At 40.9% G+C, this 25,612-nt stretch overlaps 1 protein-coding gene across 1 annotated transcript in view; it reads right to left on the reverse strand.

Annotated features, from left to right (window-relative positions):
- Window positions 1-25,612, reverse strand: part of LOC144791007 (putative cation-transporting ATPase 13A4) — a 331,299-nt gene that overhangs the window by 97,154 nt on the left and 208,533 nt on the right. The window contains exons 12-17 of the mRNA XM_078665633.1: window positions 24,150-24,338; window positions 21,014-21,075; window positions 14,346-14,496; window positions 11,280-11,366; window positions 10,055-10,211; window positions 3,363-3,480 (exon numbers count right to left, since the gene is read on the reverse strand). Of these exons, the coding sequence (XP_078521759.1) occupies window positions 3,363-3,480; window positions 10,055-10,211; window positions 11,280-11,366; window positions 14,346-14,496; window positions 21,014-21,075; window positions 24,150-24,338 (764 nt within the window). The remainder of the gene's footprint in view (window positions 1-3,362; window positions 3,481-10,054; window positions 10,212-11,279; window positions 11,367-14,345; window positions 14,497-21,013; window positions 21,076-24,149; window positions 24,339-25,612) is intronic.

A 25,612-nucleotide genomic window follows, 5' to 3' on the forward strand; every position in this document is an offset into this window, starting at 1 on the left:
CATCCTTCTGAGGTCGATAAAATGAGCACCATTAAGTTGAGTAACAATAAACATCTGTTTTTCAGCATCAAGAGGCCTTTCAGAGTGAACATGCGCTTTACAAATACACATTCTATGTGTATATTATGTTATTATAGCTTGCTGTTGATACTATGGTCTACCATTGATGCCATAGTTTATCAGCAATACTATAGTCTATCACTGATGGCATAATTTATCATTGATGGTATAGTTTGTCACTGATAGTATAGTTTACCATTTACTCTATAGTTTATTACTGATAGCATATTATGTCATTGATGGTGTAGTTTATCACTAATAGTGTAGTCTGAAATGTATACTACAGTCGGTCATTGATGCTGTAGTTTAACAGCCATATTATATTTTGTCACCATTACTTATATCCATCCTTAATGGTGTAGTTTGTCATTGATACTATTGTTTAATTTCGATAATATATTCTGTCAATGATGGAATAATGTATCATTGATAATGTATTTATGTCAATAATACTAGAGTCAATTGTTGGTAGTGTAATCATAGATATTACAATTTATCATTGACACTAGAGTCTGTCATTGATAGTATATTTTCTGACTGATACCATCATTTATTATTCATGGTATAGTTTGTAGTATCAATGACAAGCTATATTATAAATTAAAGTCTCATTGATACCATAGTTTATCATCAATACTATAGTCTTTCAATCATAGCATCATTTATCACTGATGGTAAGTTTGCCATTGATAGTATAAATTATCATTTATTCTATATTTTTATTACTAATAATAGATTATGTCATTGATATTGTCGTTTATAATGTGTGCTATAGTTTATTACTGATAGCATAGTATATCAGTTAGTGTAATTCATCATTTAATATATAGTTTGTTACTAATAGCAAAGTATTTCATTGATAATGTAGTTTATGATTTATTCTATAGTTTATTACTAATGGCAGAGTATGTCATTGATAGTGTACTATATCACTGATAGGGTAGTTTGAAAATTATAGTACAGCCTCATTGATACTGTAGTTTAACATCAATATTATACTTTGTCATCTTTACAAATGTCGATCATTGATTGTGAAGTTTGTCATTGACACTATTGTTTACCATTGATACTGTAGTCTCTCACTGATAGTATAAGGTATCATTGATAATGCATAGTATCAATAATACTATCATTCGTCACGGATAGTGTAGTTTATCATAGATACTATCTTTTATCAATGATGTTACAGTCTGTCATTGATGGTAAAATTTATCATGGATACTATGGTTTATCATTGATGGTCAAGTTGGTAATCTATATTATAGCTTGTTATTGATTATAACTCATCGTTGATACTATAGTATATCGTAGATACCATAGTTTATCCTCGTTATTGTGTGTAATCTAAAATACAGCTTGTCATTCATACTATAGTCTACCATTGATACCAAACTTTCTCATCAATACTATAGTCTTTCAATAATGGCATAATTTATAATTTAGTCTACAGTTTATTACGGATAGCATAGTATGCCATAGATAGTGGAGTTTATCACTGATAGTGTACTGTGAAATGTATACAACAGTCTGTCATTGTTACTTTAGTTTATCAATAATATTATATTTTGCAATCTTTAGTAATGTCTGTCTTTGATGGTGTAGTTTGTAATTGCTACTATTGATTATTATCAATTCTATAGTCTGTCAATGATGGTATAATGTATCACTGATGCTGCATAATGTCAATAATACTATAGTTTGTCATTGATAGTGTTTTTTATTTTACATATTATCATTTATCAGTGATAGTACAGTCTGTCACAGAGTTTGATTTATCATTGATACCATAGTTTATCATTTATGGTATAGTTTGTAATCTATTTTATAGCTTGTCGTGATACTATAGTTTATCATCATTACTATATTTTTCACTGAATCATCATTTTTCATTGATAGTATACTTTATCATCTATTCTATAGTTTGTTACTGATAGCATAGGATGCCATTGACAGTGTAGTTTATCACTGATAGTGCAGTTGTTCATCAATATTATATTTTTTCATCTTTACTAATGTCCGTCATTGATGGTGAAGTTTGTCATTGACACTATTGTCCATTATCAATACTATAGTCTGTCACTGACGGTATAATGTATAACTGATAATGTCTAATGTCATTAATACTATAGTTTGTCATTGATCGTGTAGTTTGAAATGTATTCTACAGACTGTCATTGATACTGTAGTTTATCATCAATATTACATTTTGTCATCTTTACTAATGTAATGTCCATCTTTGATGGTGCAGTTTGTCATTGATACTGTTGTTTATTATCGATACTATTGTCTGTCAAAGATGGGATAATATATTGTTGATAATGTATAAAGTCATTGATACTACAGTTTGTCATTGATAGTGTTGGTTATCATAGATATCATTTATCATTGATACTGGGGTCTGTCATTAATAGAATAATTTATCATTGATACCAATATGTTATCGTTTATGGCATAGTTTGTGATCTTTAATATAGCTTGTCATTGATTTTGTCTTGTCGTTGATAGTTTATCCTATCATTATTACCATAGTTTATCATTAATGCTACAGTCTTTCACTGATTGCATAATTTATCATTGATGATATAGTTTGTCATTGATAGTAGAGTTTCATTTATTCTAAAGTTTATTACATATTGTATAATGCCATTGATAGTGTAGATTATCACTTATTCTGCAGTTAATCATCAATATTCCATTTTGTCATCTTTACTAATGTCCGTCATTGATGGTGTAGTTTGTCATGAACACTACTGTTTATCAAGAATACTGTAGTATGTCACTGATGGTAGAATGTATCATTGATAATTATAATGTTTTTAATACTATATTTTGTCATTGAGAGAATAGTGTAGGATATATACTATCATCATTGAAACTGCAGTCAATACATTTAATTGATGCCCAGGTGTTCTTCACTCAGACAAGTGTCCCGCACCACGGGTTGACAAGATGTGCTATACGTGCTTCAGCAGGGCTCTTCGCCCACTACAGCGCCAAGGATCTCTAGGCTCTGTAGTCTTGCATAAACCAACTTCACTCAGGCAAGTATCCCAAGTATCGAAACAATAGTTTGTCATGGATAATATAGTTTATCATTGATAGTATAATTTATCATTGATAGATTATTTCAATCTGTGATTAATATTATAATTTATAATTGATGAGATTGCCTAATTTGACTACATCAGCTCTGCAGGTAGCCAGCAGAATGTATCTAATGTGGGTTTGATGTATCCATGATTTTCATACAGAGTTGTGAAAAATAAGCAGCAAATGTACATGAGTGTTACAAAACAACATACCTTGGCATGCTGTCGAAGTCATCATGACTGCCAACTTCCATTGCCTTGTACGCCAGGCCGATTACTCTGAAACCTTGAAATGTGTAAAGCTCAAGTTCTTTTGTAAAGGTAGAAGGTACTATTGGAGCAAGAAAGACAAGAAGACAAGGAACCACATGTATTTTAAAGTCAGGAAAGAAAGGATTCATTTTGAAATTTTTACAAGACTTCCAAATCAAAAAATATGTTAGTGTTCAAAAGGTTACACATAAACCTAGGTAGGAACTCCAGGAGAAAAGCAGCTTATCGAACGTCACTAATGTTACATCAGGGGTCATATTACACAAAGTGCAACAGTAGCTCACCAGGTGTTTGCGTCCATTTTTCACGCCTTGGTGCACTTTGATATAAAAGGAGGATGCGCCATCACTTGTTTGACCCCTTCTGTAATGTGGATCATATTAGTGCAAAGACCCAATGGGGTCTTCCTTCATCTGCAACTGGGCATGTCCTTTGCCCTTGTACCCGCTCTAAATTACAGAAGTCGGTGTAGGGCGGACCGGCTATCAGAGGAACGCCTTCATTATGCCATCTAAGGACAACTCTTGAGAGGAGGGCTGGGGTCTTCAGAGACTTTTGACATCCCCCACTGGTGGTGCCGTCATACACTGTACATGCCAGTAGAGAGATCTCGGCCACTTCTAACTATGATGCCAGATTTGTTACCGGTGAAAGACAGAAATGTGCTTTCAAACTGCAGCTCTGGTTTCCTTGATACACCATCTCCCAGGGCTGGTGTGAACTGCCAGTTCTTGCTCCTGCACTCAGGATAGTGCATTGTTCTGTAGTCGCTGTCTCTGTCCCAGTCTGTGCCACGTGCATCCAATTTAAGGATGTCAAATTATGGGGAAAGGGAGTGTTCACACCAGTATTTTTTTCTAAGTTTGCACCAGAGGAAGTTATGAATGAATAAATGCACTCTGAACCCCTACTGGGGTCACCATTATCATGTGCTGTGCATGCTGATCATTGGAGCTTGCATAGGGAAGACCTCTCAGATAGAAATGTTACCTTTGAACACCAAGAACCCTAATAACTCCCATTTATTGTAGAGTTAATTATTTTATAGCTTCCAGTGAACTGGTATTTCGTAAACGTCATTCCACTGATCACATTATTTTTAAAGTTTTGCAGGACCACTTGAATTAATAGGAATGCTTGAACTGTTTCTAAATCTCCTCAATCATTGTGAAGCTTTCTTCGAAACTTCAAAAGTTTAAATTATGAGAAAACATCAAAAAAAGTTGGTTTTGCAAATAAAGATGGAATAAAAAACAGTTTAGCAGCAGTGTTATGCTTTTGCAAGAAAACTCTTCTGCCAGTTCCGTTTGGAGAAATGTTTAAATCTTTGCAACTTTGGCAGAATGCTATGAAAAACTCCACATACTAAATATATTTTTTTTCCAAGCATGGTTTTGACTCATGCAATTGTGTTATATTTATTTTACGAAGCCTAATGGGCTTCTTGGCTCTGAGGTGATAACATATTTAGGTAGCCTAAAGGACTCTGAGGGGGACAACATGATAAAGAGCTCTAACTTTGATATGAAAACACTAAAGCTACCTGAAGTTAGAGTGGGACATGTTAATTGTTCTCCTGTAGTTATACTGATGTATTTAAAGCCAGATAAATATTTTCTTGTGGGTACCATCAAGTCAGATGAAATGTTTCTTCTCTGAAATCTCCTAAGGTTCGGACAAGGGGATCTTTCTTTAGAATTAAAATCCATGGATGTCATTGTTAGCTTCAACGCCCATGTACAGTATTTTTCTGAAGAAGCAGTGTAGTGCTGGCAATAGTTTAGTGAGTGCTGAGCAGTTGGTCAAAACTAGAGAACACTTCATTCAGGAAGTTGGATGCTTGAGAAGACTATATTATGATTCTAGCAGACTGTTTATGGTTATTTGTTTTAGAGAACTTATTGTTCCCTTTGTCTTTCCAGATTTTATGCTGTCCTGTAACTGGTTTTAATTGGCCACTTTTGATCGTGTGCAGTGGTGCAAGACTAAGCAGTTCCAGTGCATATACTCTGATTAACAAGATGGCAGATGCATCAAAGTTATGTTTTGCGAGTCCTTAATAGCGAATTTTAAGGAATCGCTATTAAAGACTCGGGATGCATGTAGGAATCGCAATGTTATTAGCGATTCCTACAGATTCCTTATTAGCGATTCGGTAATAGCTAATCGCTAATAAGGAATGGCTTTCCCATTCATTCCTATGGGCCTAAAGGCCCATACGAATGAATGGGAAAGCCATTCCTTATTAGCGATTAGCTATTACTGAATCGCTAATGTTCCGCTATTTCAAGGGTGCCAGGGTGTCCAAAGGACACCCTGTTGCACCCCTGAAATGGACCTGTGCACAAATGTTACACACACACATGCCCTAAGGGCATGTGTGTGCGCAACATGTAACTTTGAAAAATGCACAAAGGTGCTTTTTTCATAGTTTCAGCAAATTACCACGAAGTTCAACTTCATGGTAATTTGCTCCCCCTAATAGCGAATTCGCTATTTTTTAGGGTTTCATGCATTGCATTTAAGGAATCTCATTTTGGGATTCCTTAAATGCAAGAGCAATTTGAGGAATCGCTATTTAGAGATTCCTTAAATTGCGATCTCTGCATTTGGGATGAGGCATCCCAAATGCAAAAATACCAGGAGCAAACGGACAGATTCTGAGAATCTGCCCGTTTGCTCCCGGTATTTTCTTTGATGCATCTGCCATAGTGGTATGTTGGCTAACCCCAATTGGCTTTACTTGCCTTTGAAGTAAGGCCACAGTTATGTGGTTCTGGGAGTGCACCACTGACATTAAAGGTACATGGTTCATGTGCATTGCATTGTGATGTTAGAAAAGCATTATTTCACATCTGCCACTATAGCCCTGAACTACTATATGCAAAAATGTCTCAGCACCATGCCAAAGGAAATCATTTGACAAGTTTAAAAACCTAGATATTACTCTGGTTTGCATAGGCTAGCCTCTGCAGTACCAGGATACAAAAGCAGGTTCACTCTATGGACTAAAATAGATTGTCCTATAGTACAAAACTACTTTTGAATTTAAGTCAACATTTTCATGAATCAGATTAGGTAACTCTTCAGAAAATATACATGCAATTTTAATAATGTTTGTTAAAAAAAAAAGTAATATAGTTGCAAACACATTTTTTAAAAAAATATGCAGTCATAATTTAATAAACCTTGCTGGTCTCAGACTGAGAATCTGAACATTATTAATTCAATCTTGCTAGGCTGTCCACTCTCCAGGGGCTCTGTGATGAGACATGAACTTTCCTTTATGGGAGAAGGCAATGGATTCAATGTACTAAGACCCATCATAAACTAGGGGATGCAGTTTCCACAGACACTGGGGTGTGAAGGGGTTTGAGATGCAACCAATGGTCTCACAGCAAACTGTACATTTGCAGGAGGCCGCAATATGAGCTGCCTATGAAATATTAGTTAAGCTGGTCACAATTTGTGACCGCCTGTGAATGAGAAGGGCTATGAATACACGATGGCAGACTGCAAGAGAAAGCAAGATAGCAGACTGCAAGGGACAGCAGGATGGTGGACTGCAGGAGGCAGCAAGTTGGCAGACTACAAAAGACAGCAGGATGGCAGACTGCAAGACACAACAGGATGGCAGACTGCAAGAGACAGCAAGATGGCAGACTACAAAAGACAGCAGGATGGCAGACTACAAAAGACAGCAGGATGGCAGACTACAAAAGACAGCAGGATGGCAGACTACAAGAGACAGCAGGATGGCAGATTGCAAGAGACAGCAGGATGGCAGACTGCAAGAGACAGCAAGATAGCAGACTACAAAAGACAGCAGGATAGCAGACTACAAAAGACAGCAAGATAGACTACAAAAGACAGCAGGATGGCAGACTACAAGAGACAGCAGGATGGCAGACTGCAAGAGACAGCAGGATAGCAGACTACAAAAGACAGCAGGATGGTAGACTGCAAGAGACAGCAGGATAGCAGACTACAAAAGACAGCAAGATAGCAGACTACAAAAGACAGCAGGATGGCAGACTGCAAGAGACAGCAGGATGGCAGACTGCAAGAGACAGCAAGATAGCAGACTACAAAAGACAGCAGGATGGCAGACTGCAAGAGACAGCAGGATAGCAGACTACAAAAGACAGCAGGATGGCAGACTGCAAGAGACAGCAGGATGGCAGACTGCAAGAGACAGCAGGAGAGCAGACTACAAAAGACAGCAGGATGGCAGACTGCAAGAGACAGCAGGATAGCAGACTACAAAAGACAGCAGGATGGCAGACTGCAAGAGACAGCAGGATGGCAGACTGCAAGAGACAGGAGGATGGCAGACTACAAAAGACAGCAGGATGGCAGACTACAAGAGACACCAAGATAGCAGACTACAAGAGACAGCAGGATGGCAGACTACAAGAGACAGCAGGATGGCAGACTACAAAAGACAGCAGGATGGCAGACTACAAAAGACAGCAGGATGGCAGACTGCAAGAGACAGCAGGATGGCAGACTGCAAGAGACAGGAGGATGGCAGACTGCAAGAGACAGGAGGATGGCAGACTACAAACGACAGCAGGATGGCAGACTACAAGAGACACCAAGATAGCAGACTACAAGAGACAGCAGGATGGCAGACTACAAGAGACAGCAGGATGGCAGACTGCAAGAGACAGCATGATGGCAGACTACAAGAGACAGCAGGATGGCAGACTATAAGAGACAGCAATATAGCAGACTGCAAGAGACAGCACAATTGCAGACTTCAGAAGACAGTAGGATGGCGGGCTGCAAGAGGCAGCAGGATGGGGGGCTGCAAGAGGCAGCAAGATGGGGGGGCTGCAAGAGGCAGCAAGATGGCCGACTGTAAGGGACAGCAGACTAGCATTTTTGCTTTTCTTTTTACAAAAAGCAGCCAGTGTCCCCTAAAGCTATCCATTAATTTATTAGTTTGATAAAACTGGAATAAAACAGACAAGCCTGACAAGAGCATTTCTGTAAACTATATTTTAAATATTTCCCAAATTTAAAAACCAAATAAACAATAAAAAAAAATTGTGCGTCCATCAGTGTTTTTGGACTAAAGGCATAAAAGAGCTTGTTTTTGCATTTTTCACTTGCTGAATAACAAATCCTTATTTTTAAAAACCGATGCAGAGCTTGGCAAAGAAATATGAATTAATTGAGGTCATGGCTCCCCATCTACATAGAGGGCACATGCCATTAAAATACTTGTCCTTGTGTAATTTTGATTAAGGAACCTGTAGCCTTGTCTATTTGTTCTAGGATTAAAACTAAATCCACATAGTTCATGGTTCACTGAAAACACAAATAGGATTGAATTTGTTTGTTTTGGCTGAGAAGTATCCTGAATTAATTAATAAGACTGAGAAAATATACAGGGTCAATATTTCAGAAGAAGTTGTTTGTCAAGGTCATTCTCTTAATGGATGCTGAAAAGGTATACAAGACAGCTTGGACCTGGGATTGCAGCTCAATTGTGCCAAGACTAATTTCAAGGGTTAAGTATTGTATACCCCTCAAAACAGTCATCTCCAGTACATTGTTACTTGCTGTGCCTAATTAACGAAGAGGGGTCTTACTAATTTTATGACCCCCATTTTAATTAAACACACTCTGTAAGACTCAATTCCAGGCAAATTATGCGTACAGAAATACACTGACATATTAAGAAAATAATCTAAAAATGTACCTTCCACTTTGTTCCCAAAATTTAATTTGGAAAAGAGAATAAATTGTACACCGAACAGGAGGTCGAGGGAAATCCAACATTAAAAACCTTAAGATCATGTATCAGAAGTTGTTTTTTTACCTAAAGTGACAGGCCTAGCTTTAACCATTTTTCCCTTTTGGGTACAGATTTTGGAAGCCCTGGAGTGGTCTCCCTGAGACTCACCGACAGGATTCCCATTTACAGACCAGTTACCACTGTGTCTGTGGTGTCTGTAACTGTTCAATGATTTGCACCTCAATTGTTGTTGCAAACAAGTGAAATATTCAACTGCGAGTCACAATAAGTTTTGATTTGTTAGGATTTCCAAAACACCCATTTGAGTCAGAACAGATTTGTTGACATGCAAAGGAGTTTAGTACATGGTGCAGCCCTGTTATCCTGTGGCAAACCCTGTGATTTTGCAAATCAAAGGTCTGCAGCCTAAACTGGCTAGGTACGCTTCAGCCAACAAGCTTGGTCTGCTTGCATCACAGTCCATCCAGTGCTTATCTTGAATGTGAGAGACAGAGGAGTGGGCAGGCACCCCAGGTGGACTTGTCCTTGGGCATGTGGATAGTAAACAGGGTTCTAGAGTATGAAAGATGGGGGGACCCTGTGGAGCTCCACAGATGACTGAACCACTTGGTGAGAAGTTCTTACTCTGGTTTTGGTTATAAAGCGAGGGTGTTAACCAATTATAAGGGCATCTTGTGAGACGATGACCACAGACTGGACTCCATGTAGGAGGGTTTTGTAATTTACATTGTCAAAAGATGTCTGCAAGATAAGCTAACATAACAGATGTTGAAAGTGTCTGGCAAAAAAACACTGTGAACAAGAAGCCTGACAAAAGCTCTGAAATCTCAATGATCACACACAAGCACAAATACTATTTTCTCACCTGTTTCAGGTTTACAAAAGCTGGCCACCATCTCTGGAGCTCCCTTCATGTAAACAGAGCACTCGCCCTCACCAATGACCTGTGCCACCACTGTCATCCTCTGAAGTGCGGAGGAGAACGGATACTGAAACACAACAGTGATGCCCTCTGGTGCTTTCTAGAAAGGAACAAAAATCATATTGCAGATAAGCGTGTCACCTCATCTGTGTGCCACTTAAGTCATCTGCTTGCCACTCATGTCACCTGCGTGCCACTCACGTCACCAGTGTGCCACTTACGTCACCTGCGTGCCACTCAAGTCACCTGCGTGCCAGTCAATTCACCTACGTGCCACTCAATTCACGTGCGTGCCTCCCACGTCACTAGCTTGCCAAATCACCTGTGTGCCACTCACCTCATCTATGCACCACTAACTACAGCTGTGTGCCACTCACATCATCTGTGTGTCACTCACGTCACCTGTTTGTTACTTACGTCATTTGTGTGCCACTCACAATATGTGTGCCACTCACCTCACCTCATGTGTACCACTTACGTCACCTGTGTACCACTTACGTCACCTGTGTGTCACTCACTTCATCTCCATGGCACTCACCTCATCTGTGTGCCACTCACCTCATCTGCATGCCACTCACCTCATCTGCATGCCACTCACCTCATCTGCATGCCACTCATGTCACCTGCGTGCCACTCACATTATATGTGCACCCCTCACCTCACATCATGTGTGCCACTCACTCATCTGTGTGCCACTCACCCCATCTGTGTGCCCCTGATGTCATCTGTGCACCACCCATTTCACCTGTATCCCTAACACGTCTTCTATGTGCCACTCACATCATGTGTGCCACTCATGTCACCTGCATGCCACTCACATCTGTGTCATTTGCCACATCTGTGTGTGACTCACCTCACCTGTGTGAAACTCACATCACCAGTACCCTCATGCCACCCGTGTGCCACTCACATCACCCATGTGCTACTCATGTCACCCGTGTGCCACTCACGTCACCCGTGTGCCACTCACTTTTTGTCCCAGTCAAAAGTTATTTAAATCAGAGCGTAAACATCTCTTGGTCTCCCTTACAAGGTAAGTTGATGTATTGCATAGGCCACGTGCTGACATTTAAAGAGCATGGTGACATTTGACAGGACAGGCAGCACAAAATTGCAAAAGCTTGTTATTGAGACGCCAACCCTCACCGCCATAGACACAGTGACTTACAACCTGGGCAGAGGGTCCCGGCCTGACGACCATGCTCTGTGACGAAACACCATCCCCACCACTCTCTGCCCCGCCATCTTCAATCACCTGGAATTGAAACAGACATTTACAACAGGTTCAGGGTCTATCATGGACCTGATTGATAACATGCACACTGCCAGTGAAGAGATCTAAGCACATGGACAAATACCATATTGATTGAAAAATAATAACTAATACATAAAGAAAGAGCGCATGGAGAAGTGTGGCTCAATGGTTAGAGCGGAAGACCCTGATGCAGAGGTCAAGCCCGGGACCAGGGTTCAATTCCCCGCCTCGGCGGGTCTCGGGCTCAAAAATTCCACGGACCTGATAATTCTCGCCTCGGTGCCTATTCCAATCATGGAGTCCCACTCTGCAACTCTGGGCAATAGCTTGCTTAATCTCCACAACGGCCCCCACAACGCTAAGGATGCCTGGCTTCACCTTGGGGGTGCCCAGGAGTGGACACCTCACAGGGAAAGCCAGGATGGGTTCCACAGCGGTATTCGCACAAGCGCCTTGAGACCCTTGCGGGTGAGTAGTGCGCTATACAAGTATCAATTTACAATTTACATTTACAAGCCTACATGTGCCATCAGTGCCTATGAGTAGAGAGAAGGGAAAAGACTTTAGATAATAATGTAAGAGTTTGTAGCAAATAACAGACATTGCTTCACTCTCCGACGGAGGTTACCTTGTATCATTCTGTGGAAAACCAACCATTGATGACAGATACTCATCTATGGTTATATTTATTGAAGTAATGCAATAAAACAATAGATGGAAAACCACCTTTCAATCAAAGCATCAGGGTTTGCATGCCAGTGGCATGATCATAGACCCATGATCGGGAGAAGGTTCGTCAACAGACAGGTGACCATGGAAGATTCAAGAGCCATCACGATGAAAGTAATTGATACAATAACACTGATCAGTAATAGGATCACACTTCACAGGGTCACGCGTGCTTGGATGGATCACTTGATGGCAGGTCATGAGGTCTTCTCTGTGTGAGTGCCACGGAGAGGGACCCCGAAGGAAGGAGAGCAAATCAAGATAAAGAATAACAGATTCTTGTGCAACGTCGGAACAGAAGTGTTCATGCCACATGTTGTGCCAGTGTATGGTAAGGTGCCCTTATTCCTGCCGCAGTCTACATTCACAGTAGCATGGAATTTTGGGCCTCATTTAGAGCTTGGAGCAAACTGAAAATTCTCTACTTTCTGGTGAAAACTCAAAATATGGAATAGAATCCATCATCCACATTTTCTCGACCCTCAGGCTACTTCTGGGGAGTAAATTCAGCAGGTACACTCTACTCCATATGTAGAGTAAATGAGGCCCTTAGACCAGTGTTGACTCAGCGTCCACTCTTGTGCAGCCGTAACAGCAAACCACAGCACACACCGATCAGGTATTCTTCAATGTGACATCTGCGAGTGTCGCACAAGAGTGCAAGTAAAGTGTGGGTGTTGAGGTGCAACACTGCTGGTTTAAGTCAGGTAACTGGAAGACAATTGATTCTGTACCACAGTGTTTCTGAATGTCATGAGCTCCAGAACTGAATAGCTGGTCTCACTAATCCATGACTTTCCCCAGGATAGAACATCCTTCACGATGCAAGGAATGACCTCTGTGTGTTACAGCTGTCCAGGGCATGGTTTTGTTGGCTATGGTGTGATATTCATCAGGTTTCAAAGGTTGACCAAAGCGGACTTAGAACTGCACACTTTGTTCTTCACAAGTTTCTAGGATGGTGACTTAAAGAGCTCAGCAGACAGGATCACTGCTGCGGAGTATAATGTTTGCAAACACCCAGTCCTACCAAAAGCCCACCACTGGACATGGTCAATTGAGCTTAATAGACCACCTGGAGTTGCAAATGGCACGACGAGTTATTGCAATACACTGGAATGCTAACACACTCCCGGGCACAGCAAATTGGCAGGCGGCGACTATTAAATGGGGCAGAGTCCACTGCGCTCCATCGTGAAGAGGCATGTGGATTGGGGGAATACCCCATCACATCTGAGTGGGACGACCTACTATCCCCCCTTCAAAGGAACGATGGACAGCATCACCACCTCGGGCTAACCAAGCAGAACAGTGTAGTTGATCGGGGTAGTATGGCCCCTTCTCCCCCCTGCCCTCCTCTTTTATCACTACTTTCCCAATCATATGGCCAAGACTCAAGGGTGATGTTCCTGCATTGCATAGATTACATTGTGCAGGGACCCCCAATGTCTCGAAGCGGCCATAGGGCAGTCTACACATCACTACTGCACACTGCATGACACGGAGTTTCCTCAAGGCTCACACTTTAACTTGTTTGTTGTGTTATCTAAACCTGTGCGGTCAAGCCATCAAGCATGTACAATTGTAACTGTGGTAAGATGATGTACTTTACCTGTACTAATGCTGTTGAAACACTTGTGTGGATTAACATGTCTACTGTACAGTATAAAACAAAAATCTCAATAAAGATGATCTAAAAAATAAAAACTAGTAGAAGAAACTCTTTCCCACTTGGGGGATCCCTACAATTGGTGCCTAATTCCTCATTTCTTAGGAGACACTCAAGGGTCATCTCATGATCCTGCACATTATGGCCATCCCTTACCCCGCCATCAGGTTTGAAGATGCCACCGGCGACAGTAGAAAAGCATGTCAATTTAAGGCAATCTTGTAATGATGCTAAAATAGTGCGGTGTTCTGACGAGGCACCTACTTTAGGCACATTTTTCAAAACTGAACTTCTAGGCCTTGTACCTGCAACAGGATTCCAAACTCAGCACAAGTGACAAAACTAACAGAGTGATAGAAAAAGAGAGTAAAAGAAGAAGTCTGATAGAAAAGCAGACTGAAGAGTTGAAAAGTAAACAAGTGGCAAAACAAGAAAAAAACAAATTCGGAATCTGAAAAAATAATTTCAAGTCTTCCTTATGCACACATGGCGATGATAGGCCTGTCCTCTGCCATGGGTGAGTGACAATGAACCCTGGTCAGTCATGTATTTCTCCCTTCATAGCACAAGCTAGAACTCACCCAGCCGGTGGCTTCAAACATTTTCAGGTCCAGAGGGTCCCCCTGCAGTCGGCCGTCCAGGAAGATCAAGGAGTGACAGCTCGCCATGGACCCGAAGAGAGGTCCCCAAGAGAGAGAGGACCCAGGGGTGAACCGGAACATCTTCTGAAAACTGGACCATTTTCAGGGATTAACATATTTTATGGTAAGAACAGACATATCAATTACTCAAGGTAGAACACTCCCTTAGATCTGCCTAGAAATTGAATTCCATTCTTGTTTTTCAAAAATGGAACTCCACTTTTAGGTTTTGTTTTTGACAAACTAAAAAAATGCAGATCACCCAGCCATGCTGACAGGAACGAAGGGATATTCAGCTTATGTACTTTTGGCAAACAATCCTTACCAGTCTCTTACCTGGTAGGTGGGTTGTGTGGTCTAGGGGGTGCAGGGCTTCCATCACCTGAGTGGTGACAAAACCCTCAGTTCTTAACCTTTTCACTTCTGTGGGCCCCCACTTAATACTGCAACCCAGGGATCCCCACTGAATCATTATTGGAATCCAGGGCACCTGAATGAGTCATTACTGGAAGTCAGGGACCTCCGCTTAAGCATTTCAATGATTTGAACCACAAAATACCCAGAAAATAGAGAAATAAGCATTCATCAAATAAATTCACATTATATAAAATATTTATCTAATTCACAAACCAATATAAAGAAAAAATATACTTTTAATTGGCAAGGGCAGAACTTTTCTAAATTAAATTTCGGACACTCATCGTCCATACTAGATTCTGTTTGAAGCACTAACACTGCTTCCATGAATCAATCTGAGGATACGAACTTAACTTTTAACCTCCAATTTTAAATCACTTCACAGAGAGAAGTTCTCAATTTCCAATTCTAAATTTGCTTCTTCATTTAAATACACTTTATTAATCTGTTGCTAATATTTTACTTTCTGGACAGTTGTGGACCTCCTGAGTGGGGTTTGTGGACCCTCAGGGATCCCCAAACTCAGGTTAAGAAGTACTGGGTACATCATCACCTCAGATATCATGACAGCTAGCAGATGCTACATAAAGAGCAGGGGTGGATCTGAGGAGGTCATGCACACTTACAATAGCGATGAAGGTGGATCACTCTAAAACAAACAAGAGAACAGTAACCTGAAGAAAGGAAGAGGGGGAAGATGGTGTACCCAAAATGCCATTTAGATAGCTAGCACTTAAGGAGGATTCAGTGGGACAATGATCCGCTTTACATGGATCCTGAGGGAAAAGAAGTATATTATAAGGGTTAAGGTGTGGGCTAGCGGCAAGAGCTGCTGTCTTTGGAACTGGGGATCCAGGTTCAACTTCTGGCCTCAGCTCAACTTCCTGTGATTCTGGGCATATCAGTTAAACTCCCTGTGTCTAAAAAACATGAGTTTTTCGTGTAAAGTGCTCTAATATGCTTGGACCAAGTTCACTCCACATAAAAATATGATGTGATAATAGGCTTTTTGTGGGGTAGGACTTCTCCCTCAGTGAACCCGAACAAGGTCCATGCCATGAAACAGAGTTGCACATGTGTCTGCCATTTGATGGATTCAGAAAGTACAGAAGTGCCTATGAAGTGATGCATATAATAGGTTATTACCATTATTAATAAATGACATCAGGTACAAAGCAAAAATAATAAAAACTGGAGCCATTTTACTGAAAAAACTTGAAATTGAGAGTAGAAAAGTGAGGTTATCAAGATAAAGGAAATAAAGTTTGCCAAGTGTCTGCCACAAAATGTAAGAGGCTAAGCATTTGAGGAGGGAATGGTAGACATTTTAATACACCATATTTTCGTACGTTATGCTTAGGATTATTAGTTGGTGGTGAAGGGAAACTATGGCATACAGATTAATCCACAGGTCAACTGATCAAGACACAACGGCCCATATTGACTTATATTTGGTGCAATGCAACACAGCAAGACAACTTGCTCACATTGACACTTCAAATGAAGAGAACAGAAATGTGCCATATTGACTAATACACCCATGTAAACACTCATACAGCCTCTCACACCCATTCACAGACCCACACTGCTAGTCACAGAAGAACTGACACACCCACTACACACTCAGTCACCCACTTATGCACAAACACAACCACTGGCACACACACACACACACAAGTTCCAGGGACATTAAGGTTAAGAAATAGCATTAAAAAAATAGAAATTCTCTGAAACCACCAAAGGTTACAGGGACAGCATAATTAGGAAACCGAATTTAAAAAAACCTTAAAAATTCCCCAAACAAACAAAGATTACAGGGACGTTATAGTTAGGTTCAGACTTTAAACTCATATAATTATAGAAATTCTGCAGTTATCATTATAGTTATCTCAAGTAACTATAACTCGTGCCCTAAGGTAACTATATCTCACACACTCACATGCACTGCTTAATTACCCCACACATTATGTCACTCATGACATATCTTTGACATCACTGATAATATCACTGCAAAATTTGCAGTGAAAATATTGATGAGAAAACTTTACATTGCAGGGGAGTGAGGTGTAGTTACTTGAGAAAAGTCCCTGTAACCTTTGGCTTTTTTAGTGGATTTCTAATGTTTTGTTCATTCTATTTCCCAACTAGATTTATTTTATTTATTTATTTATTTGCTTCTATAGCGCAGCACCCGACCCCCAAAGGGGTATCTCCGCGCTTTGCTCGCGTTGGATGTCAGACAGTGCCTTTAGGACATGCAGGTGAGAGGCTAAACCTCCCGAAAAAGGTGCGTTTTAAGTGCTTACTAAAGGAAAGAAGATTGGTGTTATGTCGCATGTCAATACGGAGTTTGTTCCAAAGGGAGGGTCCTACATAAGAAAGTGCTCGGCCACCCTGCATGGCCATCTTAATGAGGGGTATTTTTAAAAGAAATAGACTGCCAGAGCGCAAAAGGCATTCTGGTGCGTAGATTTGGAATTTCTGGGTTAGATAATGGGGGCCTGATCCAAAGAGACTCTTGTGTATGATGCAACAAATCTTGAACTCGATCCTCAGGCGTACAGGCAGCCAGTGGAGCTCTTTCAACAGCGGCTTTGATGGTGTTCTCGAGGGGACATTGAGAACCAGTCTGGCCGCGGTGTTTTGGGCCACCTGCAGTCGGTTGAGTACATGTTCATTCGCAGAGATAAGAAGGCCGTTACAGTAGTCCAACCGACTTATTACGAGTGCCTGGACTAAGGTCTTTCTATAAATGTCTGATAAGAAGGGAAATACCCTTCTTAGGAGCCCAATAGATCAAAAACAGGATCCAGTCACCAGATTCACATGCTCGTTTAGAACGAGGTTCTGGTCCAGTCGCACTCCCAGGTTCTTAACTGATTGTTTTGGGCAGGGGATAGGTCCTAACTCCAGAGGCCACCAATCTGGAGACCAAAGGAGGTTGGCTTTCCAAAAAAGCATTACTTCTGTCTTGCCCACATTACACTGGAGGCAGTTGGAGGCCATCCAGTTAGCTACCGCTCTCATACCCTCAGCAAAAAAATTCTTAGTTTCAGGGGTAAGAGTCTGGAAAGGAAACGGGAGCTGGGTGTCGTCAGCATACGACACCGGGGTAAACCCATATGTTCTCACAATGTCAGCAAGAGGGGCCACATACACATTAAATAATGTGGGGCTTAGACATGAGCCCTGTGGAACCCCCTTGGTGAGTTCCCTGGAGATGGAACGATAGGAACCCAAGTTGACATTAGATTGTCTCTGTAACCTTTTATAGATATATATATATATATACACACATACACATCTAAATATATATATATATATACACACATATATTTGCACCTATGTGAAACAAAATAATCCTCTCAGTTATTTGACATTGCTTTGTTCAATATTAATATGTATTAAACATTGGTATTTAAAATAGGTTTAATAGTTTGACCTGTGTTCTGACATTTTACTCTTTTATTCTGATTAGGATTTAGGTTTATCACCTGCACTAAGCAAACACAAGGAGATAATGGACGGAGCGCTGAAACTTTCCAGACACTCATCCCCAGTCACAGATCTGGGTTGAATCCATCATCTTCGCCACCTCAGTTGAGACACAGCTATATGCAAATCAGTCTTGACCCTGTGCCTCATGGGAACAGTCCAGCCCGACCGGCCAAGCCAGGTCCTCCCTGGACCGGAAACAAGCATCCTGGGACCGGTTTCTGGGTAACACCCTTCATCAGCCAGGCTAGCTTGAGTCCATTGGCAAAGTGAGCAAGGGAACCACATCTGGGTATACCCTGCCACACTTAGGGTGAACAAAGCAAACACAAGGAGATAATAGACGGAGCACTGAAACTTTTCAGACACTCTCCCCCAGTCACAGATCTACTGTTGAATCCATCATCGTTCTCTAGCTCACTTCGCCACCTCAGTTCAGACACAGCTATATGCAAATCAGTCTTGACCCTGTGCCTCATGCGAACTATCCAGCCCGACCTGCCAAACAAGGTCTTCTCTGAACTGGAAACAAGCATCCAGGGACCGGTTTCTGGGTAACACCCTTCATCAGCCAGGCTAGCTTGCACTAAGCAGGCGGTAAATTTAGGAACAATTTCCTGATGATCACAGGTTACCACTCAACTTACAACAATAGTTTACCTTTTACAAAATGTAGTTGTAGCGCACAGTGAATCCATTTATCTTAACGTATGCAATTATTCCTCGTAAGATTTTATGGAGCAAGGTTTACAGATGTGAAAAATGTGATGAACCGAAACTCATGCATAAAACTATTAGGTTATTTGTCTCCACCTAACTCCTAATCCGAGCCTTAGGGCTTTAATTAAAAATAATACAGAGGCAGATCTGATAGCAGGAATGTGACACATGTTGTACTATCATTAGTAAACAAGTATCTGAGCACACAGAAAACTATAAAAGTCAGATGTCATAAAATCTATAAAATCATTATAGTTGAAACCCTTTGTGGCAGCAAAGAAAGTAGATATAAAAAAATAAAACTAAGGAACAGATTTAGAGTTTTGCTGTAGATTTCATAGTTCAAAGGGATGTTTGGCAGTAAACAAAGTTTAATGCGATATCTTGGCAATGGCTCTGCAGAATTTCCACCAGTTTGATGGAAACCTTTTGCTAGCAAATATACAGTCCATGGTCAATCTCGCTCTTGAAATTTCTAGCAGTACCTGCCCTCGCCAGCAGAGGTTCCATCAATGTGTGCTGGATAGCAAGGGGGCCTTCATTATATTGCTCCTTTTAGTGGGAAAAGGTTGGATAACCTTGGGAGCCTTCATTACAGGTCTGCTTTTGTTTTCCATGTGATAGAAACAGAAGCAGGTCTACAAAGAAGGCTTCCCCTGCTGAACATCCACATTGTCTCACTTGATTGTGGTCATCGTGGATCCTTGACGAACGGGCAGTAGGAGAGATGGCCCTTAATTTCATCATCTCAATTTCAGTAAGAATTATAAGCATGTATTGCGAATGTTCAAATGTTTTAATTCTTAAATTACTGTTTCTTGCCACAAAGTTAAAAGATAACTTGGCCTGGTAACAGTACAGAGAAACCATTGTGAACTTCAAAAAAACATGCAAGACTTTAGGGCAGTCCTTTTAGGTTCAGGCAGTTCCAATGTGCAAAAGAGAAGGCCAATGCAGTGGCCATTGTAGGGGTTGAGTGACACTAGAGTCCTAACAAAAGCATTTAACAAACTCCCACTGCAAAGAAAATAAAAATAAAAAAACTGCTTTCTGTATAGAATTCAAATATGAGATAAAAAGTCCAATGCGACAAAAGTGTGATGACTGTGTGTACTTCATCCCACTTCCATAGTCCCTTCCATAGTGGAGTGGTGTGGCTCACTGGTTAGAGGCGGCAGACCCGTAAGCAGAGGACGGCCTGGGACCAGGGTTCGATTCCCGATGCGGCAGGGTCGTGGACCAGGGTCAGCGGGCTCGATAATTCTCGCCTCGGTGCCCTACTCCAGTCAGGGACCACACTCGGCAACTCTGGGCATTAGCTTGCCTCATCTTCACAACGGCCCCCCAGACCGCCGGGGATGCTTGGTCGCACCTTAGAGATACCCATTAGGGACCATCTCTCAGGGTGAGCCAGGACGGGTTCCCCAGCGGTCGAAGCGCGGAGATACTCCTCCGGGAGTTGATTCTAGCGCTATATAAACCCACAATTAAATTAAATTAAATTAAATTAAATTAAATCACTTCCTTGGCATCGGAATGGAGCTCTGAACAACCAGTACTATAAGGTGAAACTATCTATATTACTCAGGGGGGATGAAAGCTGTAGTAGACACATTTTCAAAGTAATAATCAAAAGGAGCTGAATCAAAGAAGTCACCAATGGACCATTGGATGTTGGATGAAACACTTCATTTAACTGGAGGACAGCTAGCTGTCAAAAGTCAATAAAGAAGGCATGGATGTGGTGGTCAGGACCTGGATTCATTACATGTCACTGCAGAATAGCTATGTTAAATCTAGTATGTAAAAGCACCAGCAAACCATTACAGTGGTGGTCACATATTTACATATAAACTGTAAACTGGAGCTAGCAACTGTCCTGAGTAGACACGTCTATGAACACAGAAACAAGCCTTTGAGCTACACAACTCAAAACAACGGTCACAACCCAGCACCATGTCATTAAAGGTAAGTACCTGTCTCCACCAGAAGGAACGATGCCCAGAAGATCCAGCCCGTCTTCTGTCAGAGTGCCGGTCTAAACACAAAGAGTCAAGGTCCCTTTAGTTACATACTGAGCTGGATGCAGAATTAGCATGAACTTCACAAGGTTAGCAATATACAATAGAGCTCACTAGTTAGTAAAGAAGAAGTTAAGAAGTTGATATTATTAGATGGCAACTGGACCAGATGTACTAATTTTAGATGTACTGAGCATTTTAACAGTTGCAAAAACTCTGATTGGTGATTGTGTTTCTTAAAATGCTTTTTTGAATGTACTTAAGCCTTTCGGGGAGTCGGTACACTTCTACTGACACCTAAACAGCTTTACAGGTGGATGCGGACTTGTAATTTGGAACAGGTGTTTTGTAAGCATCCCTTGCAAGGTGTGAATTAGTATGGAATCTATTCATAATTTGCCAGCATAATCTGGTTGCAAATCATTGAAAAATGTTCAAACCACGAGGTGGTATTGCATTTATAGAAGTCAAGGGGTTCCCCTGGGACCCTTAAGTGAATCTTAAAAACGGTTTCTTTTGGAGTAGGCAGGGCCCAGGGGATACTTTAAGGAAAATGGGCTGTATTTAAAAATAAGGTTTTCTTTATTTAGAGCTAATCCAGTGGTCTTCTGTTTTAGGGGGCCACACTCCCTGTAGGGACTACCAATCAGGATGAGCTGCAAGCTGAGACCTAACTCATCCATATTGATGAGAGAGGTTGGATTTCAACCTACTCTGAATCTTTTTCCTTTTTTCTTTTGCATACCAACTTATTTACACACAGGTTGATTCACAAAAGAAAATTCCTCACTCTAGGTTATTTCGCACTAACAAGTGTCTACTTTCCCAGCAGATGCTGTTCCAAAAACTTTACAGTCCTTCTTAATGCATCGTGTTCAGGAAGTGTTAAGAACTGGTGCTATTGGTGCCAAAAGTATCATTTGTATTTTACGTCTAAGAGAGGGGAGGGTAAGGTCCCTGCAAGAGCAGCTCCATTGAATAGAGGGTCAACAACTGCAGACTGGATGTCAACAAAGGGCCATATGCACAAAAAGCAGGTTGTAGTATGTAAAGCAGTTCTACAGCGGTTCAACGTATTACAAAATGCAATTCACAAACTCAGCGGATGTAAATCTTCACTTTCACCGCCCATATCTTTTCTGGGGGGAGATGTCCACATGTGAGCTTAATATTTAGTAGAAAACATGGGAGTGGCTAGAAAATGGGGAATACTTAATACAACATAATAGAAAAGATTTAGGGAGGGGTAAGAAGGGGTTTAGAGCGGGACATGCCTTTACATACACTTACACACACATATGTATATATACATATTTTTTCACTGAAGAAAAACAAAGGTTTAATTGATGTCATTGTTGTATAACTCATGCCCTCATGTGCAGTGATGTAATTTAGGATGCCATCAGCAATGTTATTATTTATGTCAAAGAAAATGTCATGAGTGATGTAATATCTAAGGTCAAAAGCAGTGCATGGTGAGGGTGCGATCTATAGTTACGTTAGTTAAGTATAACTATTTAATTTGAGTGTTTTTAGAGTTTAAAACATAACATTTAGCTGACAATGTCACCTAACTAGGTTTGTTCTTTTGAGAGAATTTTTGAGATTCATTTATGTAAAGTAAGATATTAACATAGCTAACTAGAATGTCACTTCAACCTATTTTTTCAGTGAATTTCTGAGGGAAAGTAACATAATAAAGAGGTGTCATTTTAAGTGAGGCAGACCTACTAGCTTGGTCAAAGGGTCAGCACACCAAAATATAAAAAGCAGGGCTGTTGGCTTATCAGGGGTCAGTCAGGACATCGCCATATATAAGGCAGGCCTATTGGCTTTGTCAAAAGCCACCACAATAATTTATCAACAACTATAATCCAACACATTGCTTATTAACATACACATCAATGTTCAATAAATGTCATAAAATTATTTAAACTAATTAAAGCATTTTTGTTCCAATTATTCAAAACAGCCAGAAACGTGTTTGAGTCTTTCTTTAACATTCTTCAGGCCATAAAATGCAGCCTTAGGACCAAGCACAATGGGTCCCCACAATCCAGCTGACGAGTATACAGCTCCAGCAGGGAGTGCTTTGGAGATGTTGGCAAGCTCTCCTGGGATCATCCATTCAATGATCAAGGAGACTTGAAGTATTTCTTTTAAACATTTCTGGGGGGCTGCTGTGCTCCCTGCAGCCCCCTCAACATGTGCATTTTTTGCGGGTGGTGTCCCTGTTTGAAGCACCACAAGAAGTATAATATCTCCTACAAAGCCCACGCAGGGCATTACAGTGAATACTAAATGAGTAGCCTCGCCGCTTCAATACTGATGCGGGGAGGATGGGACTATTTTTATTGTTTTCTTTTATGTATATTGTGGGTGTCCTGGTCCTACCCAGGGAGCCCACAGCTTTTCTGTTTTTTCGTAATGCAAACACAGGAAACTCACTCCAGCATTGCAGATTTTGCTGCCTGCCACTTTTATTTGTTTATTTTCTTTCAGTGTCCCATTTCTATACTTGTAATAAATATGTAGAATTATAGTAAATTTGGGTAAATACATGCATGTTAAATATATTTACTGAATATTAATTAAATATTAAAATGCTAGTGCGGGTTGGATAAACTCATAAATTGAGCCTTGGATGTCTCCACCGCCTGGTTTCAGGGGAGGAGACATGTAAGTCTACAGTTTGATTTAACATTGCAATCAGAAGTGGGGATTAGGAAAAAGGTGTGTAGATTTACACCTCGGTGCAAGAGTACTTTTGCACAAGATTAAACCGGCACATGCAAATGTACCTTTGCGAATAGGGCCCATAGATTCTAAACTAGGACAAAAGGGCAGAAACCAGGCTGGCGAAGTAGGCGGATTAATTTAGCCACAGCTCTACTCATATAATAATCCATTTTTGTAGACCTGATAACTTAATATATTTGATGAAATATGTTTTGATTGCCACAGAAAGTTATGAAAACTATGGCTTTTACAGCTGTGCATCCTGTGAAATTAATCTCAAACAGAGTTCATTGCTCGCGTGTAACCGCAGACCATGAGTCATCTAGAAGCCAATGCAGCGTATGGTCCAGACCTTGTCGAAGCAGATGAGGTTCAGCTGCCCGCACATGTTGATCCGATGGGGGCTCAGACTGAAGATCGACTTCTGCTTCAGTCGTCTCTTGGCGTAGAGGATCCCCACGGTCACAGCTGCCGGCATGATGGGGCAAATGGCGATGGTCATAAGGACGATTGATTGAAGGATGATTGATCCCACAGGAACCTAAAAACACAGAAAATGCCAGTTTTATCACCATTATCGTGTGGCTTCATGTGTTACTGCTAAGAAAATGCATCCAGCTTGACTCTAGAAATATCTGCAAACTAGGACTACTTCCAGATAAATGGGTGAGAATAGTATTTACCAGAGGGTCTCTGTTCACAAGAACTTTTACAATGTAATTTTTGCTTTACATAATAAATTAGACATTTAGTGAGTCATTATTCAAAATGATCTGCCACACAACTTGAGACTCTACAGCTTCCACGGATGAGATGTGAGGCATAGAGTAGATCTAATGTTTAAGTAAGTTTCATGATGAAGATGGTGGGATTTATGGAACCAGGTGAGCTGGGGGCAGAGGCACTCATATCATGGAGCTATATGAAGTAACAGTGTCAGGGTGCATAAGATTGCTTAGGAATGTTTACACCAGACTGTTATAAAAGCCAAGTTTGAGATCCTTACATACTCAGTGATGGTGGTCCTAGTGAGGTAAGGCTGATGCAACGAGTTCCAGAATATGGCTTGCAGTGGAGCAAACTCCCAACCATCTCAAAGACATTTTCTTGAAATATAGCATGTCCAAAGGTATCTTTCAGCAGAGTTGAGATATCTTTGGGAAGGTAGATAGTGAGCTTAGCAGTTAAGGAAGCGTGGACTGTAAATACATGCCACCTTGAAGCTATCCTGTATCTCATTGGTCAACGTGAAGTCTAATCAGTGTGCGGTCACCTAAGCTCTCCCTGAGGCTCATCAGAAACAACCATCACTTCCTGTGCACTCGGGAGTCTTCTTTCTGTTAATATCCAGTAGACGCAGTTGCCTTGGTTCAATCCAGCCGCGATGAGATTAAAGCAGTAAGAGCCGGAGGTCAATGGCAGTGATGTAAATAAGACGCCTACTGTAAAACCCGACCAAGCAAAACTCAACTACAGCTTCCCTCAGACAAGTGTTTCTCAGCCAGAGTACCAGCGTTCTTCACGAGTGGACCAGCAAGAGCGGTGGCCCATTGACTGAGGCTCGAGTTCACAGGACCAGAGGTTACAGTTGGCAATGTATTGAGAGCCACAACTTCAACCACACAACCAGCCTGGCTGTCACTGCTCAAGGACATACTCCAGCTTTGAGCCGGAGTACATTTATTTTTTCTTTCAATTATTTTTGAGTGCAGTAACTTTAGAAGTGTGGTTTGTTAATAGGAATTTGATTACATTTTGTGGGTGGGTGCACGTGCCTCCTTAAACTACTGTCGTACTACTTTGAGTGCTACAAAA

This window comes from Lissotriton helveticus, chromosome 11, assembly GCF_964261635.1.
Source record: "Lissotriton helveticus chromosome 11, aLisHel1.1, whole genome shotgun sequence".
Classification (NCBI taxonomy): Eukaryota; Metazoa; Chordata; class Amphibia; order Caudata; family Salamandridae; genus Lissotriton; species Lissotriton helveticus.